At 38.6% G+C, this 27,544-nt stretch overlaps 1 protein-coding gene and 1 long non-coding RNA gene across 3 annotated transcripts; one reads left to right on the top strand and one right to left on the bottom strand.

Annotated features, from left to right (window-relative positions):
- Window positions 1–7,639: 7,639 nt before the first annotated feature.
- On the bottom strand, window positions 7,640–13,316 carry LOC117311022 (uncharacterized). The gene is made up of 3 exons (XR_004525010.2): window positions 12,882–13,316; window positions 11,802–12,217; window positions 7,640–7,898 (listed from the first exon to the last, which is right to left on the bottom strand). It is a non-coding gene; the product is annotated as an uncharacterized lncRNA (long non-coding RNA).
- DIO2 (iodothyronine deiodinase 2) lies at window positions 11,818–26,101 on the top strand. Of its 2 annotated transcripts, none has more exons than XM_019919910.3 (2): window positions 11,818–12,039; window positions 20,432–26,101. In XM_019919910.3, exons 1-2 carry the CDS (start codon window positions 11,818–11,820, stop codon window positions 21,017–21,019), a joined length of 810 nt encoding a protein of 269 aa, XP_019775469.3. In that variant the 3' UTR covers window positions 21,020–26,101. The 2 variants fall into 2 exon arrangements, with proteins under 2 accessions (XP_019775469.3, XP_073656272.1); XM_073800171.1 differs by having other exon boundaries at window positions 20,432–21,007.
- Window positions 26,102–27,544: the final 1,443 nt, after the last annotated feature.

The raw sequence follows: 27,544 nt of genomic DNA on the forward strand, positions 1-27,544 counted from the left end.
CATTAGGGTTTTGTAATTCAGAGACTGTGACCTTTGGCAATTTGCTTTACCCCTCCCCTGAGCCTTGGTTTTCTCACTTACAAAGTGAGCCTAATAATGGTATTTAGGCCAGTAAGATTGTTATAAAGATTAAATGACTTAATACAATTAAAGCATTTAGAAGAGTGAGTAGTATATATGAAGTCTCAATACGTGTCAGCTGTCATTACTTGTTGGTGCTGTTTGTGTTGATATCATCATTATCATAAAAGAAGGATTAAGTGAGATGATAATTGGGTACTTACTTGGTGGTCTATTATATACTCCATATTTCTTTACTGTTACTTTATTTTGTTTGACAAATTTAATGAAGGTACGTCATGGAAGTAAAGTAGTGACTTGGTGTCTAAAGAATGTATTTGGTCTGCTTTGTGGAGCTTATTGAACTTTGTCTACAATAGGGACAGACTAAATTAACCCCCAAATTGAGATGGTAACTCAGAAATCAAGTCTTTAAAAAGTTCCCATTAATACTAATACCTTCGGAGTAGCAGACATGAACTATATGATCAGAGAAGAAATTATTCTATACTTAAAATATCTGAGTTACCTTTTCAACTTTTTATGGACATACGTAAAATTAGACTGTAACAGAAGCCCCTTCTTGCTAAACTGAGTACCATTGTTATGTAACCTGACTTTATAACATCAGTCTTCATTCAGGTTGACTTTTCTACTTCCAAAACTTTAGACTGTCCATCCCCACACCACCCCCTATCATTACTATAGAATAAGCACATCTAATTTTTTAATAACAAAGCAACATATTGTCTACAAAACATTTTCTAGTTAAAGGTTTTACTAGGTCTTATAAATAGTGACATTCTGTGTTCTCACATACATTTTAGGTATCATAATTTTGAAGAAGGAACTGCTATGTCTACTGAACACACTAATTGGTAGGGTGTAATTTCTTCCAGGGGCTACATTAGGCCAATGACAGAGTCATTGACTGACCAGACTAAAAAACAATATTAATTTGTTTTTTATTATTAATATGTTATGATTTAAAAAATAAAATTTCAATAATGTCAAGGGTACACCAATGGAAACAATACTTTCATTTTTTTCTATGCATTTCACCAATAAATACCATATGTAGCTTAAGAGAAATCGCAATCTGTAGACTTTTTGCTATTTGAAATACTATTAGGTTAAACAATATGAAATTGCTGTTTTTGTAGGTCAAAAACTGTTGAATATGGTGGTTTCATATAGTACAAAGCAAACTACCCCTGTGAAAAAGGAGCTCAATTTTCCAGCGCTATTAAATGAAAGTGGCTAGATGAAACATTCAAGTATATAGGGAAAATTTTGTATTTTCAAGTTACTTATATTTCTCCAGATAAATATAAACTAAGTCCTGTTTCAGATCCTTTACTTTAGTATCCGCGATTATGGGAACATACATTATTAAAAGAAGGGAAATGAGCAAGAGAAATGCATAGTGGGGAAACTAGGTAAATAGAAAGCAATGAAAAATGCAGATTGTTACAAACTTTGTCATCATTTCTGTTTGACAGTGTTTATGTCTTTAATGTTTATCTTCTTACTCATTTTTATTTCATTTTTATGTGTCTCATAAAGTTAGATATCACTCAATGTTTAGCTCTTTGGTGTCTGAGCATGGAAAGCAGATTGCCCTGGCATTTTTATGTACTGTAGGAAAAGAAACTCATTTTCATTTATTGAGATTTATTATTTGAATATGTTTTCCAATATAGCAAAGCACACCTACAGAATTTAATGGACATGCATATGCAAGTACACTATTCTGGAATAGCATCAGGTAAAATTTTATACTTCCTGTAGAAGAAAATACAGAGAATCAAATAGATGCACGTCCTTCTCCCCTCCTCCCCTCCACCTTCTTAGTGATCAGTAATATGGTATTATATGGTATAAAATAGAAAGGTATTATATTTTCCATAAAACCCTGCAAAACATCTATTCATCACTTTTGGGGCTGGGGGTTGTTCTGGAATTCTAAGTAGCTGAGAAGATGCCAGATCTCTAATGGAAGAGATTATTCTGTTTAGGGAATGTTTGATGACTCAAGGAAGAATAACTTTAGGGAATTAGGCATACAGACCTATTATTATGGGTTTCACAAAGAAGTTAAATTTTATATTCATGTGATGTTTGTTTTTATATTAATTTTTTTATATTCTTGTATCAATGAAGTTTCACTATGAGAAATTTCACATCAAGAAACACATTAGCTTGTCATTGATCACCTCCATGAATTCTTATCATAAGCTTTTGTTCTGTCAGAATTGTCAGATTCTTATGACCTAGTAGGCAATTTCATGTCATACCTTGCATTTGGGGGTGGATGCAAATGAGTAAACTGAGACCACCTTGTAACTTAAAATGCAATCTCACTCTGAGTCAGCATGTGTACTGCATACAATCAAAAATGAATGAAAAAAGGAAATGACTGTGGTTCAGTAACTTATGAAAAATGTTATAGTTTTATTATCAATGTATGTATGCATTTTTTTTACAACACCCATCACTGTAGCACAAGGGTACTCAGATGAAAGATTGGATTTAAGCTCAGAAATAATGGGGAGGAATGTCTATTTTACATTTCTTCCTTAGTGGCTTGACAGATGTGTCAGTGATTAAAAAGATAGAGACAAGAGAATATCAGTTAGCTAGCTAATTTATATGATGCTTTCTGTAGTCAAAAAAACATTGTAGATGTTTTGGGAGAATCAAAAATCTTGACTGGAATGTCCTGCATAATTACATGGGAAGCAGGAAAGTGGGTGGAAATGAAACAAGATTGGTCATGAGTTCGTATTTGTTGAACTGGCTGATGGGTACATGAGGGTTCCTTATTCTTATCACTCTACATTTACATGTGTTTGAATTTTCCCATAATAAACACTGTTTTCAAATCCCAGGATTTAACTATTTCCCAGGAGGAGTTTATACTCTAAATATGGAAATAAGAATGTTCATTGTGCACCTAAACCAGAGGTTCTGCATTTCACAAATATACCTATTTCCATAAAATCTTGATTTCCACATCATTCTTGAACTAGCTCATAAATTTTCCCAGCAAGTAAACATCCTCAGTGTTTCTAACCCTGCTTTCTGTACATTGTCAGGGTGATTCGTCATGAGAGGTCAAAGGTAATAAAAATCACAAATAAAGAATCAAGAGAGGTACTCTAAGCTATAGACTGAAAAGAACAGAAAGACTGAAAATTTGGATTAAAGTCATTCTGAGTTTCTGGACCCATTTTTCCCTGTAGCAGTTTAAAGCCTACATTGTTCAATAGTCACTAATTTGGAAGCTTAATGTGCTTTATTAGCTTCCCTGGTGAGGTACCTGGAGAACCTAAAAATGAAATGAATGCCTTGAAATCATGTAAGTGTGGTGATGGAGAACTGGAATTGTTCTGGTCACTGCTATGCCTGTCACTGAGGTATTCTTTAACTAGACGTGAACAGCACTGCCAAGAAGTGCTTCCCAGCTTCCATGGTATATCCATAACATTAAGGTGTTAAGATTGAACTTGTACATAGTAACTTCCTGTCAATTGAAAATCAAAGGATATACCCAGGTCCCTGTTTCTTTTTGTTACTGATAGGATCTGTCAAAACAAAGTTCTAAGCAAACTTTTTTCATTATGTGTAGCTATAACAGCTTTATTGTTTATCAAGAGAAGGTTATTGATTCCTAAACAACTTATGTTTCAGAGTCAAAAAATACTATGTAAGTCCCTCTAGTAGAGATTGATGATAAAATATTACAAACATGGATGTATATGAAAACATTGTTTAAAGCTTGTTCCATTAACAAAGGCCACATCTCTAAATTAGATTTTGCAGAACTATATTTAGTGGGGCCTGTGTATATTCTTCATTAACTCTTCCTTGACTCTTATCCCACATAGAATTGGCTAATTTTTTCCTTTATACCATACTGTATGCTGCAATTCTATTATAGCCCCTAGACTGTTGAGTTGCCGTCTTTGGTTTACATATCTGTCTCCCCCTACTGGACTCTGAATTTGATTGAGACCCAGGGATCCTTTTCAATGCCCAGTACAATGACTAGCTCTTTGTAGGTTTCAGTAAATGTCTGTTTTAAGAGGATGGCTAACTGAATAAATGTCATCGTGGCTAATCATTTGAGTGAACTTGAGCTAATTTCACAAGGTAAGCAAATGTCTTTGACTTTTTCCTATCCCCTTTCTCCCATTTCCCATATCCTTTCGCTGGGGGCTGCATATAGAAAAACAAAGTATTTTGCCCACTGACTTCCAATTTCACATCCTTTCCTTGAACCTCTACATTCTTTATGTTTCTCTGTTTTTCCCAATATACATCTGTTGTGATCAAGGAATCAAATGCTATTGATTATGCACTGCCCCCCCCCCAATATTTATTACATTTATTCTAAATCCAGCTCTGTCTTCCATCTTTTCGCTTTGCCTCCTGTCTCCTCCCAACACGCAAAGCCTACTAATTCCTTCTGGAAGAGTCATTTTGTCACACAAGAAAACTAATAGCTTTGATAGCTCTTTTGAGACCACAGTTCTGGATAGTAGGGACATGTTTCTGTGTAGGATGAATAAAACAAAATAGTACCACACATATTGGCAGCCATTGACTTTTGTTAAGCCTTCAATTTGACAAGCACGTTATCCACTAAAATGTCAGTGGTTTTCCTCCTTTGTTATTGAACATTTATCTATCCAATTCTGGTCCAGGAAACTTAGGAGAACAATTGTTTTCTAGGATTGGAAGTATCTGGGCAGCTTTTCTTTCTATTCTCCCTAGAATCATGGAAGGTGCAGGAGTGTGACGTGGTGAATAATTTATCGTTAAGTTCATGCTTTTCTAGAGGGCTCTCGAGCAGGTTCAGTTCAGCTTTGAGTTTGGGCAAAGATTCAGGTTGATTATTATCATTCTTTAGGCAAAATTTGCCCATTTCTAACATCCCCAATTACAGGTAATCTTTCCTGTTTTCCACGAAGTAACCAAAATTTCCTTAAAGTCAGGTAGAGCAGGTAGGTAATTAATACTAAAATCAGATCTGACCTGCCAGGAACTTTTTTTATCCAAAGAAGTTTTTATTAGAGGGAATCTATTGACATTGGCAGGTCTGAATAAACATCATCCAAGATTGCTTTTTATTTTGAGCATTTTTTTAAAAAAGACTAAGTTTCTTAAAAGCATGACTATGTTATGACTATCTCAGCCACCAACCTGAGATAAATGTGGGAAGACATCTTTAGCTCCATTTTATAGGTAGAGAAATCAGTTCAGGGGTTTGCTTTTGGTCATACGGACCTGTATGGCCCCAGAAATAGATTGAGTCAGATGATTGTCAGAATAAGACATCTCTTGATAGGAGGTGAATGCCAATTTTTGAGTAAGCTGGTGTTATTTAACATTTACCAGGAAGCAATAGAGATTATGCTCTGAGGAATTTGAGGTCTTAGATTTGTGTATCATTTAGCTCATTACTAATACAACAATCATAAAGAGTATTGTTTCTATTTTGGGAAGGCAGATGTTGAGTCCTCAAAACATGATAGAAAATTCCCTTCAGAAAACAAAATAAGACTATTCAGGAATTTGTATACATCTATTTTTTAAATAATCATTTAGCTAAGTAGTTGTGTCTTGATAAAAGATACCAGGGTCCATCTAATAAATGAGGCTGAATTTTAAAAATAGATTTGAATTTCACGTCTTATATTTTCTCCTTAGAAGACATCTGAGGAGTTGTCTTCTCATCTCATCTACTCTCCCTTAGAAAAGCATAAGGATTCACTTAATTGTACAAAAAATTAGTCTTCAAAATTGAAATGGGCATGGAGCAATAATTTATGATTATGGTATTCTGCCATTAGCCCAGTTGGACGGTTTTATGTATGTGTTATATATTAACTTATTCTTAACTATTACCTTAATAGCACCAGAGGCTTGAAAGGTTTTGAGAGATTATCTTATGGGCTTCCCTCTTTACCTTGAGAATAGGTCCACTGATAACATTTCCATAACCTCCCTTGGTAGCATATCTCATTGTACAATCATCCTCATTGAAGGTATCTTACCCCCATATCAAACATGGATTTTTCATGCTACAGTTAATTCTATTAGCTTCACCATCTCCACTGAGCTTGGAATAGAATATTTCCTCTGTGCATTAGTATCTACTGATTCTTAAGAGAGGTGGTGTGGCATCCTTTGCTCTCAGTGGGAACAAGCTACATTATTACTTCTGGAATGGCATGAACTGGCGTGTATGTTAATACATTTTGTCGTGTTCTGTGTTCATGTACTCAGCGTATGAGTGTGGTGATATATAAGGGATTTTTTTTAAAAGCTACTATAAAACCATTTATAAAGTATGACCTACTTTATTTTAAAACTTAATATCATCTGGTGGTTTCCTATGAGCTGTGGAATGAAACAAAGTAGAGGAAAAGTTGTTCCAAAAATGATGACTGATTTTGATTATGTTCCCTTGTTTCTTTTGGTCTATTGCATTGGGTCAAGGATTTAGGGAGAATGAGGATGTTGAGTCAAATTTTTGGAAAAGAGAGGGTGAGTTCAATTTGTTCCTTCTGAGGGCTTTTTGTCCTGAAGGAATTCACCATGTATAACTTTACAGAGTGTTCTTCTCATCTATTCCACTACCCTCCATCCAACCCTGCTGTCTCTAGAGGTTAATAAACTAGTCTCAAAACTAACACTCAGAGAGCCTCATAGCACCTAAAGAGGTTTGACCAGGTGGGTTGGGGACTGGCCATCAGTTTAGATCTAGATCAGGTCAATAGCAAATGAAGGCTGTTGTCTCTTAACAGCTGTTCAGTGGCCACTGTGAAATGCGGTGCTGGCATCCATCCAGTTTCTGGACAGCTGTCTTCCTCACAAAAAGCATTGCCACAATTGGCATTAATTGGCTCTCTGGCTGGCAGCCTCTGCAGGCAATTCATCGAATCTCCTCCTTTTTTCTACATTCCTCTTTCTCCTCTCCACCCTCCTCATCTTCCTTCTCTCCATTTCTGCTTTCCCCTCCTCCTGTGTTTTCCCTTTTCTTTTCCTTCTCTGTTTTGCCAGTAGGTGGCCTGGAAGAAAAAAGAGCAGCAGCAGTTCCTGAGGGAAGAATGCATTAACACCTCAGACCGCGCTCTCTGCCAGGGCTTGCAAAGGGACCTAAGAACGGCTGGGCTGTTGGGATAGAATTCTCATACCACCCAGAGCGTCCGCCTTCTCGACCCCAGCCCTAAGCTGCTTTGCTCAAGGTGTGTCAGAGTTTACTCTGGGGTTGTCTGTTTTATCCATTGAGCTTCTCCTTTCATCACAGGGCAGGGAACGTGGCTGTGTTTGTAGAATGGATGGGCCCACAGGGAATTTTGAGTGATTCAGTAGTTGTGGTGTAAACCCTTCATTATAACTCACTCTCAGCACAGTCGGGGGTCACTAGATATGGGAGGTTGTACAGTTTGTGATTTCCTTCTCTGGTAAGAGGCGCACTATTTGGGTGGGGGGCAGGGCGTTATATGTACGGCAGTCATATTTCCAAACCCAGAATCAATGCACCTGTCCTGACCAGACATTATTGGATTTATAATATATTTATTAGACAAGTTTTTATTAAAGTAAAGTTTAATCTCCATTCAAAAATTATATTTAGCAAATCACTTGAATTGGAAGGAATAAAATTTTATGAAACTAAGACCACTTGAAAATCCACAGCATGAATTCCGTAGTGTTCTTGAATGCCCTTTGCTGCCTTCAGATAACAGTAAGGAAAGAGTAGTGGTAGCTTCCATCCTTGAAATCTCCAGGTGTGCTTTCAGGTTATCCAACTTCATTTTCTTAATCTAAATTTAAGAGTCAAAAAGTGGACCAAAGGAAGCCTTATCACTCATATGCTTATTTTTCCAAACGGAAGGACGCTATGGTAGGACATGCTGCTCTCAAACTATGAAAAGGGAAAAAAATTAAACAATTTTACAGTGGTTCTGTTCTTATTAAAAAGCCTAAAGCATTTTTCTCTAGGCTACCTCTCTTTGGAATTTAAAACCTGTGTACAGCATTGTGTGGGGAAATTCAACCAACATACCACACATTGGTTTGCATTTAACTCATTACAGTGTTACAGTGTTGATTGCTAAGAACACTTACATGACCAAGAAGATATCCAAGCCTTTCAAATGGAACCAGGAGCTTGAATTGGGGCAATATTAAACAAATGTGAAATCCCAGATATCCTTTGGGCAAGGGTTTTCATTCTCAGAGTTACGACCAGGACCAATAAAATAGTCATATAGGAAAAGCATTGAGGTTTAGAGTTGGGAAAAATATCCCAACACCAGCTCTGACTTTACAACCTTGATGATCTACTTTCTCTCATTTACATGATGGGACAAATCATACTCTATCACCTTATGGGTTGTTTTTGTTACTTAATTGGTATAAAATTACTTGAAGATCAAAGTGCTATAAAGTGCTAAATATTATTAATAATTAGAACAAGCAGTTGTGAATCATGTATAAAAAGAGAAATAGCTTTGGAGAAATGTAATTTCTAGATTGGACAGACTGTCTAACAAGTAAAAGAAAGGCTCTCGGTTTTGTGATTTATTTATTCATTCATTTAAAGAAAATGACAGAAGAAATCTGAGAAATGTCACAATCAGATTGGCTATCTGCCAATTTGTTCTTCTTTTTTTAAAAAAAAAACCTCTCAAACACTTCTGACTTTGTAAAAAGAAAAAAATTTTGATTTATAACCATTTGTAGTCTGCACGTGCCTTGAACTTTGCATTTAAAAAGAAGGCATTTTTTCTGATTCTCTACCAATCCTCCTCCTTGTCTTGCCATTTCCAAACATACGCCTCTCATTGAAAGCAAATGACAAGTGAGGGAGAATTGGTTTATAGCTGCCAAGAAATCTCTACCTTAAAGGAGCACTGGTTTAATTCAAACAGGGCAAAATGAATGTCTGAGAAGGGGTGAGATTTTAAGGCTTGGGCGGTGAGTGGAAGTGTCATTTCCTGAGTCCACACCTTCTTCTGTCGTTGTTGGCTGGCACTCCGTCTGGCACCGTAGCTTTCCCATCTATACCAGTTAAAATATCATGTTGCCACCTCCCTTTTTTGTCCTTTTTTTTTTTCCACAAGGAGAAGACTGAGAGAATGAATGGAGTAAATATATATTATGTATACAAATAATATCCTTTGCTAACAATGTATGCTAGTCATAGGAAAAATATTTTTCTATGTGGTTTATGTTCATTTTTCTAGGCTTTGAAGTCTTCTCTAAAAATTTAGTCCATGGGATGCAAATCCAAAACTTGTCATGGGCTAAACTGATGATAAAAATGAAGGAATCAGGTTTTTAGGACAATAGGGAATGGTGAGGGTTGTGTCAGTGGGGAGGGCCACACCCAAGTCCACCAGGATGCACACAATTCTGGGGTACCCCAGTCATGGTCACAACATATGGTATGTGAATGGTGCCCCTGGTGTGGAGCAATGCATGCCTGGCCCATTTATCCATTCAGGACACCCTCCTTGCACTTACTACATGCCAGGCATGGTTCTAACTGCTGAGAGATAGCAGCGAACAAAGCCGACAGGAAACTCTGGTCTCTCGGAACCGAAAGGCACTCTCATTCAATTATTTTATTAAAGGCAAAAAGCACTGTGCCAAGCAAATAAAATGCATATGCATGCAGAATTTGGCCCATGGGGCCACCAGTTAATGACCCCTACTCTAGGCTTTTAAATTAGTTCTCTGATCTTGCAGGTTTTAACCACAGGGACAAAACACAGAAATGTACTGACCATATATTTGCACCCACTGCTTAACTCATGCTTAATGAGAGCTCCGTGAGCACGAAGAAGTCAGCTAATTAATTTTCAATTTACATTCTATATCTCCACCCCAATGTCTGTACTTGCCACTCCTTCTTCCAAGAAAACATAATTCCTAGAGGTGATCTGTTAGGTAAGTGAGGAAGGAAAACTAGAACGGGATGGGGGCCGTGGCATTCTGCCAAAGCATTGTCTGCCTAAGTACCTGTCAGTTTTGGAGGCTAGTGGGAGAGGCAAGCCACTGAGCAATGGTCAGTGTGACTCTTGAGCCAATTCAAAGTCTGCTCTTAACCACTTACAAATTTAATTACATTTTTTTTTTCAAGCAAAAAGAAGGTTCATTAAAGTGTCAGGTCTCTTAGGGGCTAGGTTAACAGAAGCAGGGCAATTGCAGAAATTAAAGAGTTCTCTTATAAAGAATTTATTTCTTATCCTTATGCTTAATGCCACTTAATAAAAATTTTATGTAATCTGCATATAGGCAAAATGGAACTAAAAGAAGGTCTGGTCACCCAGCTACTTTCATGTCTAGAAGATTTTCTTTTTTTTCTTTTTTTCATTGGAAGCTTCAGTAAAACTAAAAAGAAAACTTGTACTAATTTTCAACAAGAAGCTTTAGAAAAGTGCTGTGGTGGTACTCAAAGAGTTTAAAAGTTTTCCACCTCACAATTCACTTTGGATTTTCTTAAATAAGGTTATGACTCAAAAATATTTAAAGAGCTTAGGTCACAAATCTGACGGGAGACAGTCATAGTATATAGGTGTAAAGATGAAAGGTAAGCATTCACATCTTCCAAGAAATAGAACAGAGACCATCTACGATTAATCTTCCTCTTTTCTACTCGCCTTGCAGGATCCTTTCTTTCCCAAACCCCTTATAAATAAACAATAACAATAATAATAATCAGAGGAGAGAGAGTTTCCCTGTCAATCTACACATTGTATTAAGTAACTTTCCCCAAAGTTTGGGAGCATTTCCTGAAAACCCTCAAAGGTATTAATATTTTTCCCTCTCTCTCTTTAAATCACAAAGCAAAATTCCACTGTCCCTCTGCCCCCCACCCCACCTCCTAAAAAAAAAAAAAAAAGTTGCCGAGTTTTGCTTTTCTATTCACTGCAGTCCTGGCCAAAGTAAAGCCCTCTTTCTCAATGACGTCAAGATCTTTACCAAGATTAGGCTTTCATTTCTCTATTGCAGCAATTAGCCAGGGAATGTATAAAAGGCTTCAGGGAGACTCACTGGGCTGCAGAGAGAGGCACTTTGCACCACAGACAGATAGCACGAAGGAAAAGCCAGAGGGAGTGAGGAAAAAGAGAGAAGTCAGTCAGTCGCTCCTGAGGAAGGGAGAGAGTGAGACAGGCTGGGAGAAGGAGAACAGAAAGTGTGTGTAAACGGAGTAAAGAAGGGAAAAAACTACCCTTAAAGCACATTTTAAAAACTCTGGCAATTCTAGAAAGAAACAGGCTATGTTTCTGAACATAGAGACAATGAAAAGCTAAAGAAAATTTTGCAATCTCTGCCACAGTCTCATAGGTGCTTGGAAATGAAAGTAGAACTGCCTGTCTTTAACCGACTCTGAGAGGGGTAACTGGATTAGGGACGGGTACGCCAGTTTTTTTTTTTTTTTTTTTAACATCTTAAATCCTGGAAAAAAAAAAAAAAGCAGCAGCTCCGAATTGAATGAATTGATGGGCACACTCCAACTGCTGGGCTGGAGAGACTGGACTTGGTCTTGCCATTTCTGCTTCTTTGAAAAAGGAGACAACTTGGGCTTCCTTTTAATTTAGTTTTTCTCCCTCTCCCCCCACCCCCAACCTCCCCCCTCCCCTCCCCCACCCCCTCAATCACCACCCCCCTTTTAAATAAGAGGGTGAAGGGGAACCAGAGCGCACAAGGCAACTGACCCAGGAGGCAGAGAAGATGGGCATCCTCAGCGTAGACTTGCTGATCACACTGCAGATTCTGCCAGTTTTTTTCTCCAACTGCCTCTTCCTGGCGCTCTATGACTCGGTCGTTCTCCTCAAGCACGTGGTGCTGTTGCTGAGCCGCTCCAAGTCCACTCGCGGGGAGTGGAGGCGCATGCTGACCTCAGAGGGGATGCGCTGCATCTGGAAGAGCTTCCTTCTCGATGCCTACAAACAGGTGAGCTGCGCCGAGAGGGGCTTCTCCGCAGGGCGGCCGGGGCAGGGGCTGGAATGTGGGGGGCCGGGTGCCAGCTGGAGCACTGGAGTGAGAACGGTGCAGCCCTATTTGGGGGCCTAGCGGTTATGCTCAAGGTTGCTCCTGTGTCTGCTCTCTACACCTGTCACACACAGTAGATCTGGGGATGACAGGTATTAAGTCACAGTGACTGCGTGACCTGAGAAGGAGTCTTCCTAATAAGGGTCGTTAATGGCTTGCTGTGACTTTGGAGTGGGAGGTATTGGTGCCTGTAGAATAACTTTGAGAAAAGTCAGAAAGTGTTGGGGGAGGGCAGACGGCTGCATTTATTCTGCTCTTGTCACGAACTGGCATTTTTTGCTTGATGAAAGGCTATGTGAGGTGCATTAGGAAAGACAGTTCAATGGGTAGGCATTAAAAAGCAAGAAAAAAAGAAAACACCACTCAAAACTCTCAGGGAGCTGGCAAGATTTCACAAAATAATAACAGCAGGTATCATTTAGCAGAGTGGCTGCTTCGTTTCTGGTAGAAGTAAGAGTTAATGAGAGCAAGCCTGTGTGCACCATCATCTACCTTGATTTGGATTAGAACCTTTTGAAGCAGTTATTAGGCACTGAGTCTGGACTTACTAGATATCTGTTTGAAGAAGAAAGATCTGAGAACTAGCTGTCAAAAATCCAGACTTTGTTAGAGAAACCACATTTGCTTTATTTCTCAAAAGTTAAGTAAGTTGTCTTAGAAAGAGCAGATAAATCTATGGTTCATGGCAACCTCAAAGGTCTTATAACTGGTGCCTGGAACACTGTAGCAGTCGCCTCACTTACCTGCAGAAGCTGCGTCCCAGGGGCTGCCCTTTCAAAACCAGAGTGATCTTTGTTTCTAAGTGAAGCATGCTGTTTGGAGATGGTGACGCATCCTCAGCTCAGATCTTCTTAAGGGGCAAAGAGGAAAGGGCACTGGTCCTTTGTCAGTTTGCTGTCTCTCCCTGTGCCCGTGGGACTCCTGAATGTCCCTGGGCTTAGGAAGAATTGACTCATCTGGCAAAAGCTAGTATCAAAGCAGACATTCTTGGTTTTCCCTAACAGTATTGAGAGACCTTGTCCGAGATGCCAGGAAGGGAGTTTGAGAAGAATATGGGAGCTAGTGAAGTGGTGTACTATAGGCAGGCAATACCTCAGAAACAGAGCCGGAAAACTCAGAATAAGAGGGGGAAGGAGAATGAGTCCTCCATAAATAAATACTAGAAAAATAAGTCTAGAGAAGGAACTTATGCTTACCAAGGGGGGTAGGGTGGGCGGGAAGTGTTAGATTGGGAGTTTGGGATTGACATGTACACACTGCTATATTTAAAACAGATAACCAACAAGGACCTACTGGACAGCACAGGGAACTCTGCTCAACACTCTGTAATAACCTGAATGGGAAAATAATTTGAAAAAGAATAGATACACGTATTTGTATAACTGAATCATTTTGCTGTACACCTGAAACTAGCACAATATTGTTAATCAACTGTACTCCAATATAAAATAAAAATTAAAAAAAAAAATCTATGCACCAGGAATGGAAAAGAAGTAATTTCTAGTAGCAAGGAATCCAGAGTAGGATCCTTCCATTGAAAATCAAATAAGTGTTCAAGACGAGAATACTCATGGTGGATTAGGGAAGTGTTCCTACAGTACATGTCTTTGTTACTGAGAGCAACCTGCAGAAGGTTGGCATTTGTTGTCCTAAAGACAGGAACATAGTAAGAGCTCTTCTTAGTAAGTGAAAATTTCTTTATAATAGTTCGAAACGATGCTCAAAGTTCTAACAGTAAAAACTCACTTTATATTATGTACATGGGGTGAATGGGAGATGTGGGAAGGACATACTGAGATGATCATTTCATTTCCACAAATGCATACGCTAAATGTGAAATGTTCACATTTTGTTCTGGGGGTAGAGAATTTGGAGGAGGGTGGGGTGTGCACGCACAAGTATGTCAGGCATGTTATGAATTAGGAAGTTCCCTCATCTATACCTGTATTTCATAGGTGTTAGGAGATAACAGGGCAATGTCAGTTATTTGGTCTCAGCATATTAAACTCTTACTTTTTGCAAAGACAAGTGACTTCTGCCTATAAAAGAAAAGGCACTGCTTTGGAGAATTTTACCTGTATGCATGTATATTCTCACATAAAATATGGGGGTTGATGTTACCCACAAATATTAAGTGAGGTCGTTTCTCCTATTAAGCAGCTTATTGAAATAAAAAGGGAAAAGGAAACAAATGCCTCTAATAAACTTGATCATTTGTTTATTTTTTCACCAATGTATAGTGTTTCATTGTGTCGCAATATTTCGTTATCCCTACGCTGAGAGACTGAGAAGGATGAGTAATTTGTTTTCCTTTTTGCACACGGTTCGTGTATTCTTCTCCTGTATTGTTTCTGTCTACTGATTTGATTAGTGACCAAGTTCATGACTGACATTATTATGTTTGCTTTTATGACTTATATAATAGCTGCCAGGAGAAGAAGCAACACAAGAACCCATATGTCCAGAGATAAGGCTGGACTGGGTGTGTGATGGATGGAAGCATGGTGAACACAGCTTGCACTGAGTTTAGGTCTCCTTCTGTCTCCAAGTGTAGCAAGGGCGGGCGTTCGCGGCTGTGGTGGCACTTGAGGGTCACTCAGAATCTGTGAAACAGATTGAATCACTTCCCCAAATGCTACTGTCACCTGTGCCACTGCCTTTGGGTGTAGCCCTGTCTAGAGACACACTGGAGGAGTCTCTGTTTGAGACGGCATCACAGTGTTTCACAATCCTGACTTGCGTTATTTTGAGGCTGCCACCCCCAGAAACGGAGTTTTGCAGGGTGAGGCATGTGCACACGCCATACGATGAGGCATGTCATTTCCAATTCTCCCGGTTGTTGAATGGCAGATACTTGGGAAGCTACTTAGAGAAAGTGCAGTAAAAGCGCTGTGCCTGTGTTTGGCTCCTACAAGAGGCAACAAAGAAATGTAAACAAATTAGAACAAAATAAAACAAAAAACCCTTCTTCATTAAAATGTTGAATGGGATTTAAAATTAACTTTATAGGGAAGCCTTTAAAGACAGTTTGGGTTTGGTTAGAGGGAGGTCCATGCAAGATTTGGAGGAAAAAGAAAATCTACTGAATTTTGTGAGAGACTGAGGTGTATAACAGATGTTTATTATTTAAGTTTTCCCTAGTCAGTGTCATTGCATCTAACACTGCATCCTTGTGCTGGTGCTCAAAGACTCAAAAATACAACCAGTAAACAAACTACTCTGTCTGGGAGCCTGGCTCCCACCTAAATGAAGTGTAAAAGTAAACACACAGTATAGATGCTGACAAGCAGTTTAGCTTCTACATGGTCAATATTGCTGTGGCACAGAAAACATATTCATTTGAACATATAATTTTGGTTTTGAAAGGGTCTCTTTAACATTCTCTTCCTCCTCTTCATTCACCTCAGCCTTTTGACACTCGTTTCTACAATGGAAAATGGCTCTTTTAAGAAAGAAACATTCCGAAAAGAACACAAAGAAGGCTACAGCCAGAGCTTGTCCATCACTTGGATAAAACACTGGGAAGTGATAGAGCTTAGAGCTATATTTTTCAAGTTACAAATCAACAAGAGAATAGCTAACAGGGAATTGAACTCAGAGGAAGGAGTAGGTAGCTTATCCTTCAACGCTGATTTATTGGGCCAATTTGAATATAAATGGTTAAAATGCTGCTTAATAATTGTTTGGCCACATTTGTAAGGACATTGATGTAGGCTGGTCATTATTGTCAAAGAATTTGAAATTTCCTGACAGTTAATAAAGCCATTCCAGGGCTTTGGAGAGCAAAAAGGATGTGTAAAAATAATTCTGCCACATACCTACCCCATTTTTATCATCTGCTTTGCTTTCTATCATGAGATTAGGTGATATTTTGTCCAGAAGCCTTTCTCAGGCTGTGGAAGAGAAAAAAAAAAACAAGGTTAGTAGTATATGCTCTATTTCCAGCTTCTCCTTGATGAATGGTTCTTTCTTTTTTTTCCCCTTGCCCTGCATTTCACAGTCCACATGCTAAAGCAGCATTATCCTTTTCCCCATGCACTGAAAACTGTCAGCAAAAGGAATCCCATCATCAAGGGAATCAAATATATGTCATATATTTACATTCTTGTTCATATTTATAAATATGGCTATCACAACATTTGAGCTTGGCCCAGAGATGTCTTCTGTTGTAAAAATACAAACCCTTTATTTTCCTCCCTTGTTGGTGTTGTGTTCATGTTGATTATAAAAACATAAGAAAGGACAACCGTAATAGTGCAGATGAGAGAGAGAAAAGTCAGTGATGACGATATTACATTTTACGTATGTCCTTTCTGATCCTTGCAAAATAAAGAGACCCTTTGGGAACATCGGAACTTCAAGACCAATTAGTGGAAATGATGCTTGTGTTTGGGCATTAAATACTGGGCAGGGTTCTCTTTAGAGCGGCTAATGCTGGCAGGGAAAGAGGTACCGACCTAATTACTCTTCCGCAAGAGTAAAAAATGCCTTTTGAATGCCTCTTTGGCAAATATGTCTCATTAAGGACAAAAACCAAACACAAACCCTCTAAGAAGGAGAAATTAAGATGATAGGTAACTTGTGGCCAGGAGACTTTCTGTGCCACTGTGGGAAATTAAAACAAAGTTTGGGAGTACCAGGGGATAACCTGTTTTTGTCGAGCTTCTTTCCTGCAGCCTAAATGTTATTATGGGACCAACTTTATTTTCTTCATCATTCTGGCTTTTTGTCAAGGAATGATTTGCTCCTGAGGAAAGCAAAGATCTTCCATCATTGAAGACAATGGTGGTTCTCCCATTCCATCTCAGCAGGGTGAAAAGCCAAGCAAACCAAGAAACTCTCCATTTGTAACTTTGGTCACAATACGTATTTAATTTTCATGGTGACCGAATAGGAAGACGAGAAATGAACAATAATGTCCTTCTAAAAGATTCTTTTTTTTCAGTTTAAGACAGACTTTCACTTTTTTAATTGTTAAAGTTTTTTTTTCTTTATTGTTGCTAAATTGTCCTCTATCAGCAGTTTTTAGCAAAGATGGACAAATTTTATGATTAGTCTGTGACACTTATAAAAGCAGACTACTGGTCTACTCACATCTGGACTTCCAAAAAATGGGTGTGTGTTTTTCCCTTGTAGTTTTATTAATAGCACTGTTCTTACCTGTGCATTTTCTCTTACCTAGTCATGCTCATTAAAAGGATAATTCTGTTTATGACATTCTAACCTGCAGTCAAGTCCTACGGCTGCTCAACAAAATGAAGAGGATTTGGTTACTTTCATTTTACGCACTGACCAGCTGAGATAATCAAGAACAGATCAACAGCATTAGGTGTCGATCGTGGCGGTACTCTACAGTGGGATCCAGGATTCGCTCTTCTAAATAAGCTGCCTCAGTTAGCTCATCCATCACCCAAATGTGATTGTGTTCAGTGTAGGTTAAGGTTATTATTAAGCCTAAAATTCTTCACTGACCTCTACCTAGGATTATAGCAACAATTAATAGTAACAATAATGTATGTAATAAAAAATTTTAAAGTGTATGTATAAATTTTCCCCCAGCTTAACAAAATACCAACACCTCCCACCACCCCCCTCCCCCAAATACCAAAGAGCATTACGTACTTGGTAACTTTCCTCACTTTTGATTTTAAAGTTAAGATGTTGTACTTGTTCTAAGTTTTCTAAGTTGAACTAGTCTGTTTGTATTTTGAAAAGAATTATGTGGCTGGATGATACATTGTCACTAAGGAGAAGGAGAAGGTGCTTTACCTTTCCAAGAAAATTAATTACAGGTAACAAGAGTGTCACCTGTGACTGAAGTCAGATTAGATTACTCAGTTGAATAATCAGGAATAATGCAAGGATCAACAGTTCAGCTTGGGTGAGAGTCAGGGGCGACAGAGGCCCATTTAACAAGGCAGCACAGTTGCTCAGAATTCTTAAAAATGACTCAGAAATGCAGGTGGATGTTTTTACCTACCAAGAACCTCCAAGTCTGTAGTCCAGAGATGATTTTTCTCCTGTGTATGGGATGCTCACTTAATGAGAAGTTGCTAAAACAACTAATGGATTCAGACTGATCTGAATGCATTCAGATCGTTATATCACAGTGTGTTGCAAAACACAGCACAACGATATTGTTAAAAGCAGCCGTCCTAGAATCATTATTGCTATTTGACGTGGGAAACATCTAACGAGAAGGTGATGGTAACGCTACCTATTACCTAAATCTACAAAGAAGTACAAAAAGAACCCATAGATTTAAAAGTTTATAATACCTTTAAAATGTATATATCTTTAAATTTTAAGTATATTTTAAAACCTCAGAGACAAGTCTAGCTCATATAAAACAGTCCAGCTAAAAGTGGCTTATTCGGTTTCTTCACCTAGTGTCACTTGCAAATTAACCAAGAAAATACACATAAAACAACTTTCTTCCTGATAGTGACTGAAAACAAATGAACTTATTTAAACCACACCAACAGCTTCCTTTTCTAAGAAAGAAATTTGTTATTCTAAGATTTCTTTTAGAAAACTAACAGTACTTGTTTCAGACCTGCCCTGCTAGGATTTTTCACAAGGGAGAGAAAGGGCTTCTTTACCTCTTCCTCTGCAGTTAAAATGAGTTATGCATTAACATCAGATAGAAGCTTCTGAATAAAAGCCCTTGAGTGCTTTTTTTTTTTTATCAGTTCGGATTGTTGAGTTTTTAACAATTCACTTCTAAGTGACTTCAATTAACAGCAATGTTATATGTGGTGGTATTTATATGAGGGGAAAAAGTCGATCCAGTTGGAAGTGTTTTATAATGTTAAGGATAGTGTATAAAAATCAACTATACTGTTGTAAGTTGTCCCCAATGTTACTGGCTTTGATTAAAGCATTCTAGGGGAAGATCCAATTGTATTAATTCAAACTGAAGTAATTGGCCCTTTTATGTTGCCTGCTTTTTATTATCAGTTTACAGATTCAAAGACCAGCAAACTTTCTTTCAGTCTGTGTTCAACAATTTAAACTACGTGCAAAGAGGGTACCTGGAACAATTTTCCTCTATACCTCTTCTGCCTGAGTATTTTATAATTCAGAGGAACTTGATAATAAAATGTGTGGTAGAAAAGTAAATGGTTTGTGACTTCTTAGATTAAAAAAGTGAAACCAACAAAAAACACATGTAATATGAGAAATTAAAAGTAGAATTCTGCAGAAAGTAAAATTTTATGTTTTTGTTCACTCATTTGTTTGTTTAATGGAAATGGCGAGGTTCTAGTCAAAAGAACCCCAAAGTATTCAGTAGCCATAGAAGTCTTTGGGAAGGATGTCACACTGAGGAGAGCTCAAATCACTTCTAACAGTAGATATTTTTTTAAACAGAGAATTGGTCAGGAAAATAGTATTCTGTTTCACATTTTTGGGTGGCATCTATAATGGCAAACTACACACCCACAATGATTTATAGTGTACAAAGCTCTTTTCCTGTGTCATCCTCCTATAACCGTATGAGGAAGACTGGGGTTGTTATCACCATTTTACAGATGGGAAAGCTGAAGTACTGAAGAGATTAAATGGGAGTAGCTCTTCTTATAAATGGTGGACCCCCGGTTTTCTAGTTCTGGGCAGGAATAGAGCCCACTGGTACCCTTGTCCATTGGTTGAGCTTAAATGACTTAGTATCAGGCAAGAAAATAAAGGTCTTTTCTGAGTACTTTAGAATTCAGAAGTGGGAATACAGAAAGAGGTACTATGTCCCACAATTCTGATAATTTATTTTAAAGTGGACCATTCACTTTTTACTTTTAAAATGAAGGCAAGGACTTCCCTGGTGGTCCAGTGGTTAAGCCTCCGCAGTTCCATTGCAGGGGGCACGAGTTCGATCCCTGGTTGGGGAACTAAGATCCTGCATGCTGCAGGGCACGGCCAAAAAACAAAAAACCCCACAAAAATGAAGGCAATTAATCATTTGTTGTATATTGTGTGCTAAGCACTGACACAAAATAAGGATAGTAAAGAATACCAGTCTCAACTTAATTATGAAGAGAGTTAACTGCAGCGCCTTCAATCATGAAAATAATTACCTTTAGTGACTATACAGAATGAAAAGGACTTTTATTCTCTTCAGGGCCATTCATTATATTACCTGCCACAATGGCTCTTTACTCAAATCAATATATGTTTACCATATCCTCTGAAGGAAATACCACATTTTATTAGAGCCAGTTGTTTCTATACAGAGTGAATTAAAGTGACAATGTGTTCAATGTGGTATTCTCTCCCTCTTTCTTTTTTTCACCACCAGGTGAAACTGGGTGAAGATGCTCCCAACTCCAGTGTGGTGCATGTCTCCAATCCTGAAGGAGATGACAGCAGTGGAAATGGTGCCCATGAGAAAACAGCTGATGGAGCTGAGTGCCACCTCCTTGACTTTGCCAGCCCTGAGCGCCCACTGGTGGTCAACTTCGGCTCAGCCACTTGACCTCCTTTTACTAACCAGCTGCCAGCCTTCAGCAAACTGGTGGAAGAGTTCTCATCAGTGGCTGACTTCCTGTTGGTCTACATTGATGAGGCTCATCCTTCAGATGGTTGGGCGGTGCCTGGGGATTCTTCTTTGTCTTTTGAGGTGAAGAAGCACCGGAACCAGGAAGACCGATGTGCAGCAGCCCACCAGCTAATGGAGCGTTTCTCCTTGCCGCCCCAGTGCCAAGTTGTGGCTGACCGCATGGACAATAATGCCAATGTCGCTTATGGGGTAGCCTTTGAACGTGTGTGTATTGTGCAGAGACAGAAAATTGCTTATCTGGGAGGAAAGGGCCCCTTCTACTACAACCTTCAAGAAGTCCGGCGTTGGCTGGAGAAGAATTTCAGCAAGAGATGAAAGCTAGATTAGCTGGTTAAAGGTATGATTGTAATAGAGATTTTTTTTTTTTAAGTTATGTAAAGACAAGGAAACTAAGAACTGAATCCACTATTTCAACTGAGTCCCATTGTCTCACTGAAAGACAGGAATTTACGTGTCAGAAGAACATAAACCTCTAACATCTCGATACTACTTTCACCACTTAAATGGCTTTTGGCTAAATAGTAGCCCCGTTACTTCTCTTCCTGGTGAAAAGCCCTGAATGAAAAGATCCCAAGATGGAGAGGAAGAAACCTTGTTTCAGCATGTGTTCCTTTCTGCCCTGGAAAAGAAGTGATACCTCTGATTCATGCCTTGGGACCTGAAGAAAAGACCTACCTGAATAACTACCATCCTTGTTACTATATGGGGTATTGCTTAGGCTTTCTTCAGCATGGATAGAGCCCAACTGGATAATTCCCAAATGTTTACTTATAATGAATCTTCAAGCCCAGGCCGTGTGGTTAGGACCTTGGTGTTTAACATGTCACAGTAGTCTCTGATCTTCTAGTTTCTAGCCATGTGGTGCTCTATGCCAGTCTAAATATCCCAGAACTCGCAGCTATATTTGCAGATACCAAGAATGGTCCCTACCTGGAGGGTTAGAATGATCATCTGATCTCTGATGGTTACTTTCTAGGCAGGTGGGGAAAGTGCTAGAAGAAAATCGAATTGACAAGCTAGGAAAAGGAGGCGGCAGAAAGATTAGGAGACTTCATAGTGCTTCACCTTGCAACTGTAGAGAGTGGGACTAATTTGTTAGTCACAGAAACATGGAAACATACACAAAGCTAGAAAAAGAAGAAACTCCACTAAAATAGCATCAAGAATATACGTATGAAATCAATGTATTTATCATATACTCCTAGATTGAGGAGAAGGAGAGATTGAGAGGGAAGAGACGCTTTAATATTTGTATTACTTTTTGAAACATGTTTGTGGTGTGTACATTTTCAGTAGGTGAATTATACCCCATGATGCTGATGAAAGGTAAAACCAGTGGGTCCAGTGGTGCTGGTCTGTCCTTCTCCATCCCTACGATTTTGCTCTGGTCCCACTCCTTCTTGGTCTCGGTCTCTATGGCAGTGTTCTCTGAATGCTGAGCTCAGCAGTATATATTTTATATATACACATTCTCAGCTGCTGTGGGATGTAGGTTCCCTGGCCATTCAGCTGCAGCAGTGTTTTTCTCCCAAAGTAGGTGAACTATAATGAATGATAGGTGAAAACAAACAAGGTTTCTTCAGGAGCAAAATGGAAGAAGAGTAAGTTTGAGACAATTCCCATCAGTGATTTTGGAGGCTTTGCTATAAGGCAATTCTCAGTACCATGGAATTCCCATTAATATTTGAATTTGGACTTGGGTTTTCCTTTGTTCCTCTTAGCTGAGGTATAGTAATCTAAGGCCTCTATAGTACATTTTTATAATGCTATTTTAATATATACCATATTTCTCTTTAAAATGAAGATGCTATAGTTTTACTCATAACTAATATAAGTAATAACTAATATCCTAACCTCCAAAAGAATAGACCAACCAATTTTGTATCTTAATTTTTTTATTGTAAATTTGAGGATGTTATCAAATCACAGTATATGGCCATATTTATATGTACAATCAAAGGTTCCTATGACCATCCCATTAATAATTGAATCATAAAATAAAACTAATAGAAAAAGATATCTAAAATTGAAACTACCTTCCTGAACTAGTTGCCTGAAATGAGAAAAAAGTGGGAACTGAGTGTACAAGAACCAAAAGTCTATTTTTTTTTAATGGAGCAACATAATAGTCATATCACTACATAGTTTATTGTTTAGATATTAAAGCACCGTTTTAACTGATTATTTTTAACTGCAACATTTAAGTTTCCCACTGTTCTAAATTCTACAAAATGCGCCCACAAAGGAACAAATTTTGAAAATGTGACATTATCTAATGAATTTCTGGAAAATCACATTGAGAATAGATTATTTCTGAGTCCTCAATAGTTAAACTCTGTGACTCAAGGCTTATCGGCGGACCCCACTGATTTTTATCTTCAAAATGGTGTTGAGATTTATGTGGTACCCAGGAGAAGAAAAATGAAGAATTGGTGGCAGCCCACTCACACTGTTGTCCTTAAAATTCCCCTTTGTTCTACATGTACAATAAGGGAACAGGATGTTAGAGATGCTGGTGGGGGGATGAGATTTGGCTAAGGCAGGCAGTGCTAGTCGTCTGGGGAAAAGGATGATGGGAAAACTACCCAGCTGTGATATATTTTTAAAGAAAGAGAAGGTTGTGTGTGTGCAATTCTTCTCCCTGAGGATAGGGCAATGGAGAAGTGAAGCAGCGGAAGTAAACATACAGAGGCATAGGCTGACTATCAGGGACAAAGATATGTTCAGTGGAACATAGAAGAGTTACTGGAAGAAAGGCTTTAGGGGGCCAGAAGAGAAAGTAAATTGACAAAGCTCAGGAATCCTACAATATGTAGAATGGCTTGATGTTATCAGAGTTAGGATAAGCCTATAATTATGTAACTTATTTATCTCATCATGAACTTTTATGATTTCCTGTGGTGTATCTTTTATGAACTTAACAAGAACTCATTATTTGAGATAGAGGAGAATCAATGTTTAGCTGGTATGTTCAGAGAAATTATTAGATTGTCAATACCCACCCTACCTATCCTATCTTTTATAAGGTATGTTTCTTTGAAGAATTGTAGTTCCTATTCTCACAAGGCAAAAATTATAAGTTATATATATATATATATATAAAAACTTATACATTATAAGCTTATATATATAAACATATATATATGATTTCTTCTTTTTAATACTTAAACATTTGCCCCCCACCCCATAGGCTATGTTTACATGGAGCTATCAGTTTAGTCTTTTAAACTGGATTAGCTTGTCCATTGTAGAAATAGTTTCCAAGCAATTTTAGGTATTATTATAACATCTGGATTTACTCAGACATTTAGTGTTTGAAAGACTTATGTCTTGGAACTATTCAAAACTTACTTTATTTTATTGCTTAGAGAAAACATTAGTGGAATCAAGGATGACTTTCTTGAATGGGCATGACTGAAATGTCTGCATGGTAGGGTAGAAGTGTTTGATACAGATACTAAAATGTAACTGACCTCCTCAGAAGCAGGTTAGTAATGCTGTTCTTGCTTTGTATAGCTAAAGTTACAGTCGTTTAACTCATATGACTTTCGATCTCTGGTCCTTTGTCTTCGCCTTGTTTATAGAATGTACCCCTGATTTTTGGTAACATCAACTTTGAAATGGTCTGTTGATTTAGTTAAGTTCTCCTACCATTAACCAGGAAATGCTGATTCTGTGATCAAGGAGAGAAGAAAGGCCTGCTGTCTTTCATTTTGCCTGAGTGTATTTCACTTTTTGGGCTCTTGAATAAAAATTATGAAATATGGTGAGGTCATGCACGGGTGCTGCCTTGATGCATAAAATACCAGAGAGGTAGGTTAAAGGCAATGTCTACGCCTTTTGGAAAACTCCCAGCTGGATACAAGGTGCCCTCAGCATGCACTATGGGCCATGTCCGCAGCAAGAAGAACGCACTGATGTGCAGGACTTCCTGTTCTGTAAATCATAAGAGGATAAACATGGACTTTTATTCTACCTAATTTCTTATTGATAGTTGGAAGATAAGCTTAATTAGAATCACATGGCCATTGCAAAATGGAAAATGTAGACGCTAACTTCTGTCCCACTGAAGAATTAATAAAAACCTTTACCAGCACTTAGAGCTTTTCAGAATATACCCAATGTTATGTCTCTGAGCAGTGGAGATTAACAATAAGATTTTTAATTCCAGGAGTTTTTTTTTAAAATGATACTGCCAAAAATCAGAGCTAAAGTGTTTTTAGTTATATTACAACCTCCTCTGTACTTCTTCCTTTATCTTAAAAATAGAAGCTAAACCCAGTCTTCCTGTGTAAGTCCAGATGGGGCATAATTACCAACCTCTGCTTGGTGACCCACGCTGTCTTGGTAGTGTCCTGAGGTCCCCTATGAAAGAAGGGGGACAGGGACTTGGAGATCCAGGAAGTTGCTAACTGGGAAGAACTAGGCCCTGAGGGCTTGGTCTACTGATCCTGGAAGATTTGAAAAGAAACTTCTCACCTTTGGAGGAGGGCTGATGACTGTCATTGAGTGACTTTAGCAAAACATTGGGCCACTTCCTGATGCCTTATGTTCTGGATAGCACTAGAAGCAAGGTCTCAGACTTAAGATCCAGTTCTGTTCCAAGGTGAGTCTGAACCAATAGCAAACATGTACAGATCTCCAAACAATACTGCTCGTGCAAGTTGGGGCTCTCTGCCCATCTTGGGCAGCTGCACTAGAACTCCAGGGAGTTCACTTACTATTTGCTGCAGAGACTTCGAAGACCCAGGAGATGTTTAATGAAGTCACTATTTTGGCACAAAACTCCCCTTTTCCCCCAGAAAAGCAAATAGGTGAACACGTAAATGAAAGAAGACCACAGAGGGGAGTGGCAAAGAAATAAAATTGTTTCAAGACTTCTCCAGACCATGTCACTGGTCGGTGTGGTTTTTGTGTGTGTTAAGATTGGAAGATGTGAAGACATTCGTATCCAGTACTTTATAACCAAAGCAATTAAAAGATATTGGGTAGGGAACGTTGGCCAGTTTTGTTTAAATTTGCGTCACATTATCGCCAGACTCTATCACTAGCCCAAGTAATCGGGTGCCCAAATAGGGAGATTGGGATGTGCAGAGGTTACTAGTGTGCAAATGATAACTACTGACGAAAGAGTCATCGACTCAGTTAGTGGTTGGATATAGTCACATTCGTTTGCCTCTGCCCATCTTTGCCTCCCTAGCAAGGAGAATATTCGGGGCATGATGCTATGAGTACTGGGTAAATGTGGTGAGAATGTGTGTGTGTATATCTCTGCTTCCTAGCTGCAGAAACAGAAATGCTTTGGAGATTATCAGTAGAAATCAGTTATTATATTGGTGCTGAGTGGTACATGTGCTTTTAAATTTGTTCTTGTATTTTAATAAACTTTGAATAAAAAGAATAAAGTTACTCTTTGGTTCTGTTTGTTTATTTTTAACTTACTCTCTAGACCTTGCCCCTGGCTGGAATATGTTCATGGTTGACAAGGGAAAGGGAATCCATCATTCTAATATTTATTCCTTGGTATTTGTGGGCAAAATCACCAGCAATGCCAGGTTATTTTAATCTCATGCTGTGCGCCAGAGTCTTCAAGGAAATCAAGACAAGTTAAAAGAAAATCTTCAGATACTTTCCATATTCATGAACAAGTTGCACACAGAACTAATGGAAAGGGGGGCTGTTAAAGAGACTGTGGAGCAAACTTTTACTTTGTTACATTTATACCCCAAGTTTCTAAGTGCAATAAAAAAACTTTCAAGGAAGTTGGTTAAAGCAGTACATATAACACACACTGTATGTATGTATGTATGTGTGTGTGTTTGTGTGTATATATATGTGTGTGTGTATAATTTGTTACATGATCAGTAGTACAATAGTGTGTGATAAAAACATCAACATCTGAAAACATTTATATCAAGCACTTTCCACTATGCGAAGATATAAAGGATAAGAATGGTTTGTGAAGGCAGTGGCCTGTTAATGACAAGGAATATATTTGCAACATGGTTAAATATGTGCATTTTGTTCCCCAAAACAGGTGACTTAACCACAGTATTAGTACCTGAGACTTCTGCTCATATTTCCTACACATAGTAATTAATATTTGTAGTGTCATATAATATTCCAGAATTTTAATGGAAATTTAAAGAATCATTACTTTGACAACTACTGACTGAGTTTCTATTCCTTGCAGGGTGCACCCTGTGCTAAGTGCAATGGGATGTACAAAAGCAGTAAAACTAAACTCACAAAGACGTGACTCACTCAAGGCACCTGTCATGGATTCGTCAAAACTGCAAGTGACAAGGGCTTCCCTGGTGGTGCAGTGGTTGGGAGTCCGACTGCCGATGCAGGGGACACGGGTTCGGCCCCGGTCCGGGAAGATCCCACATGCCGCGGAGTGGCTGGGCCCGTGAGCCATGGCCGCTGAGCCTGCGCGTCCGGAGCCTGTGCTCCGCAACGGGAGAGGCCACAACAGTGAGAGGCCCGCGTACCGCAAAAAAACAAAAACAAAAACAAAAAAAAACTGCAAGTGACAAACTGATGTTAGTCTACAAAAAAAGTGAATATATTGGCTGATATAACCAAACCTTGCAAATAGTTGGGATGAAACTTACCTCAGGGACAGCAAAATCCAGTGACTTAGAAATCTTCAGTGCTTGCTAGGTCTTTTGTCTCTTCTCTTTTTTGGGTGTCAGCTTCTTCTTTCAGACCAGCTTCTCCTTATGCTGGGTAACCTGGCTGGGGGAAACTCCTCACTTATTCTAACTATCAGGTGGCTCAGATAGAGTTTGAACCTATCCCGAGGGAAGGACTTGAGCTGGACCAGCTTGTGTAACATGCTCACTCTGT

The sequence above is a fragment of the Tursiops truncatus genome, chromosome 2, assembly GCF_011762595.2.
Source record: "Tursiops truncatus isolate mTurTru1 chromosome 2, mTurTru1.mat.Y, whole genome shotgun sequence".
Taxonomy (NCBI): Eukaryota; Metazoa; Chordata; class Mammalia; order Artiodactyla; family Delphinidae; genus Tursiops; species Tursiops truncatus.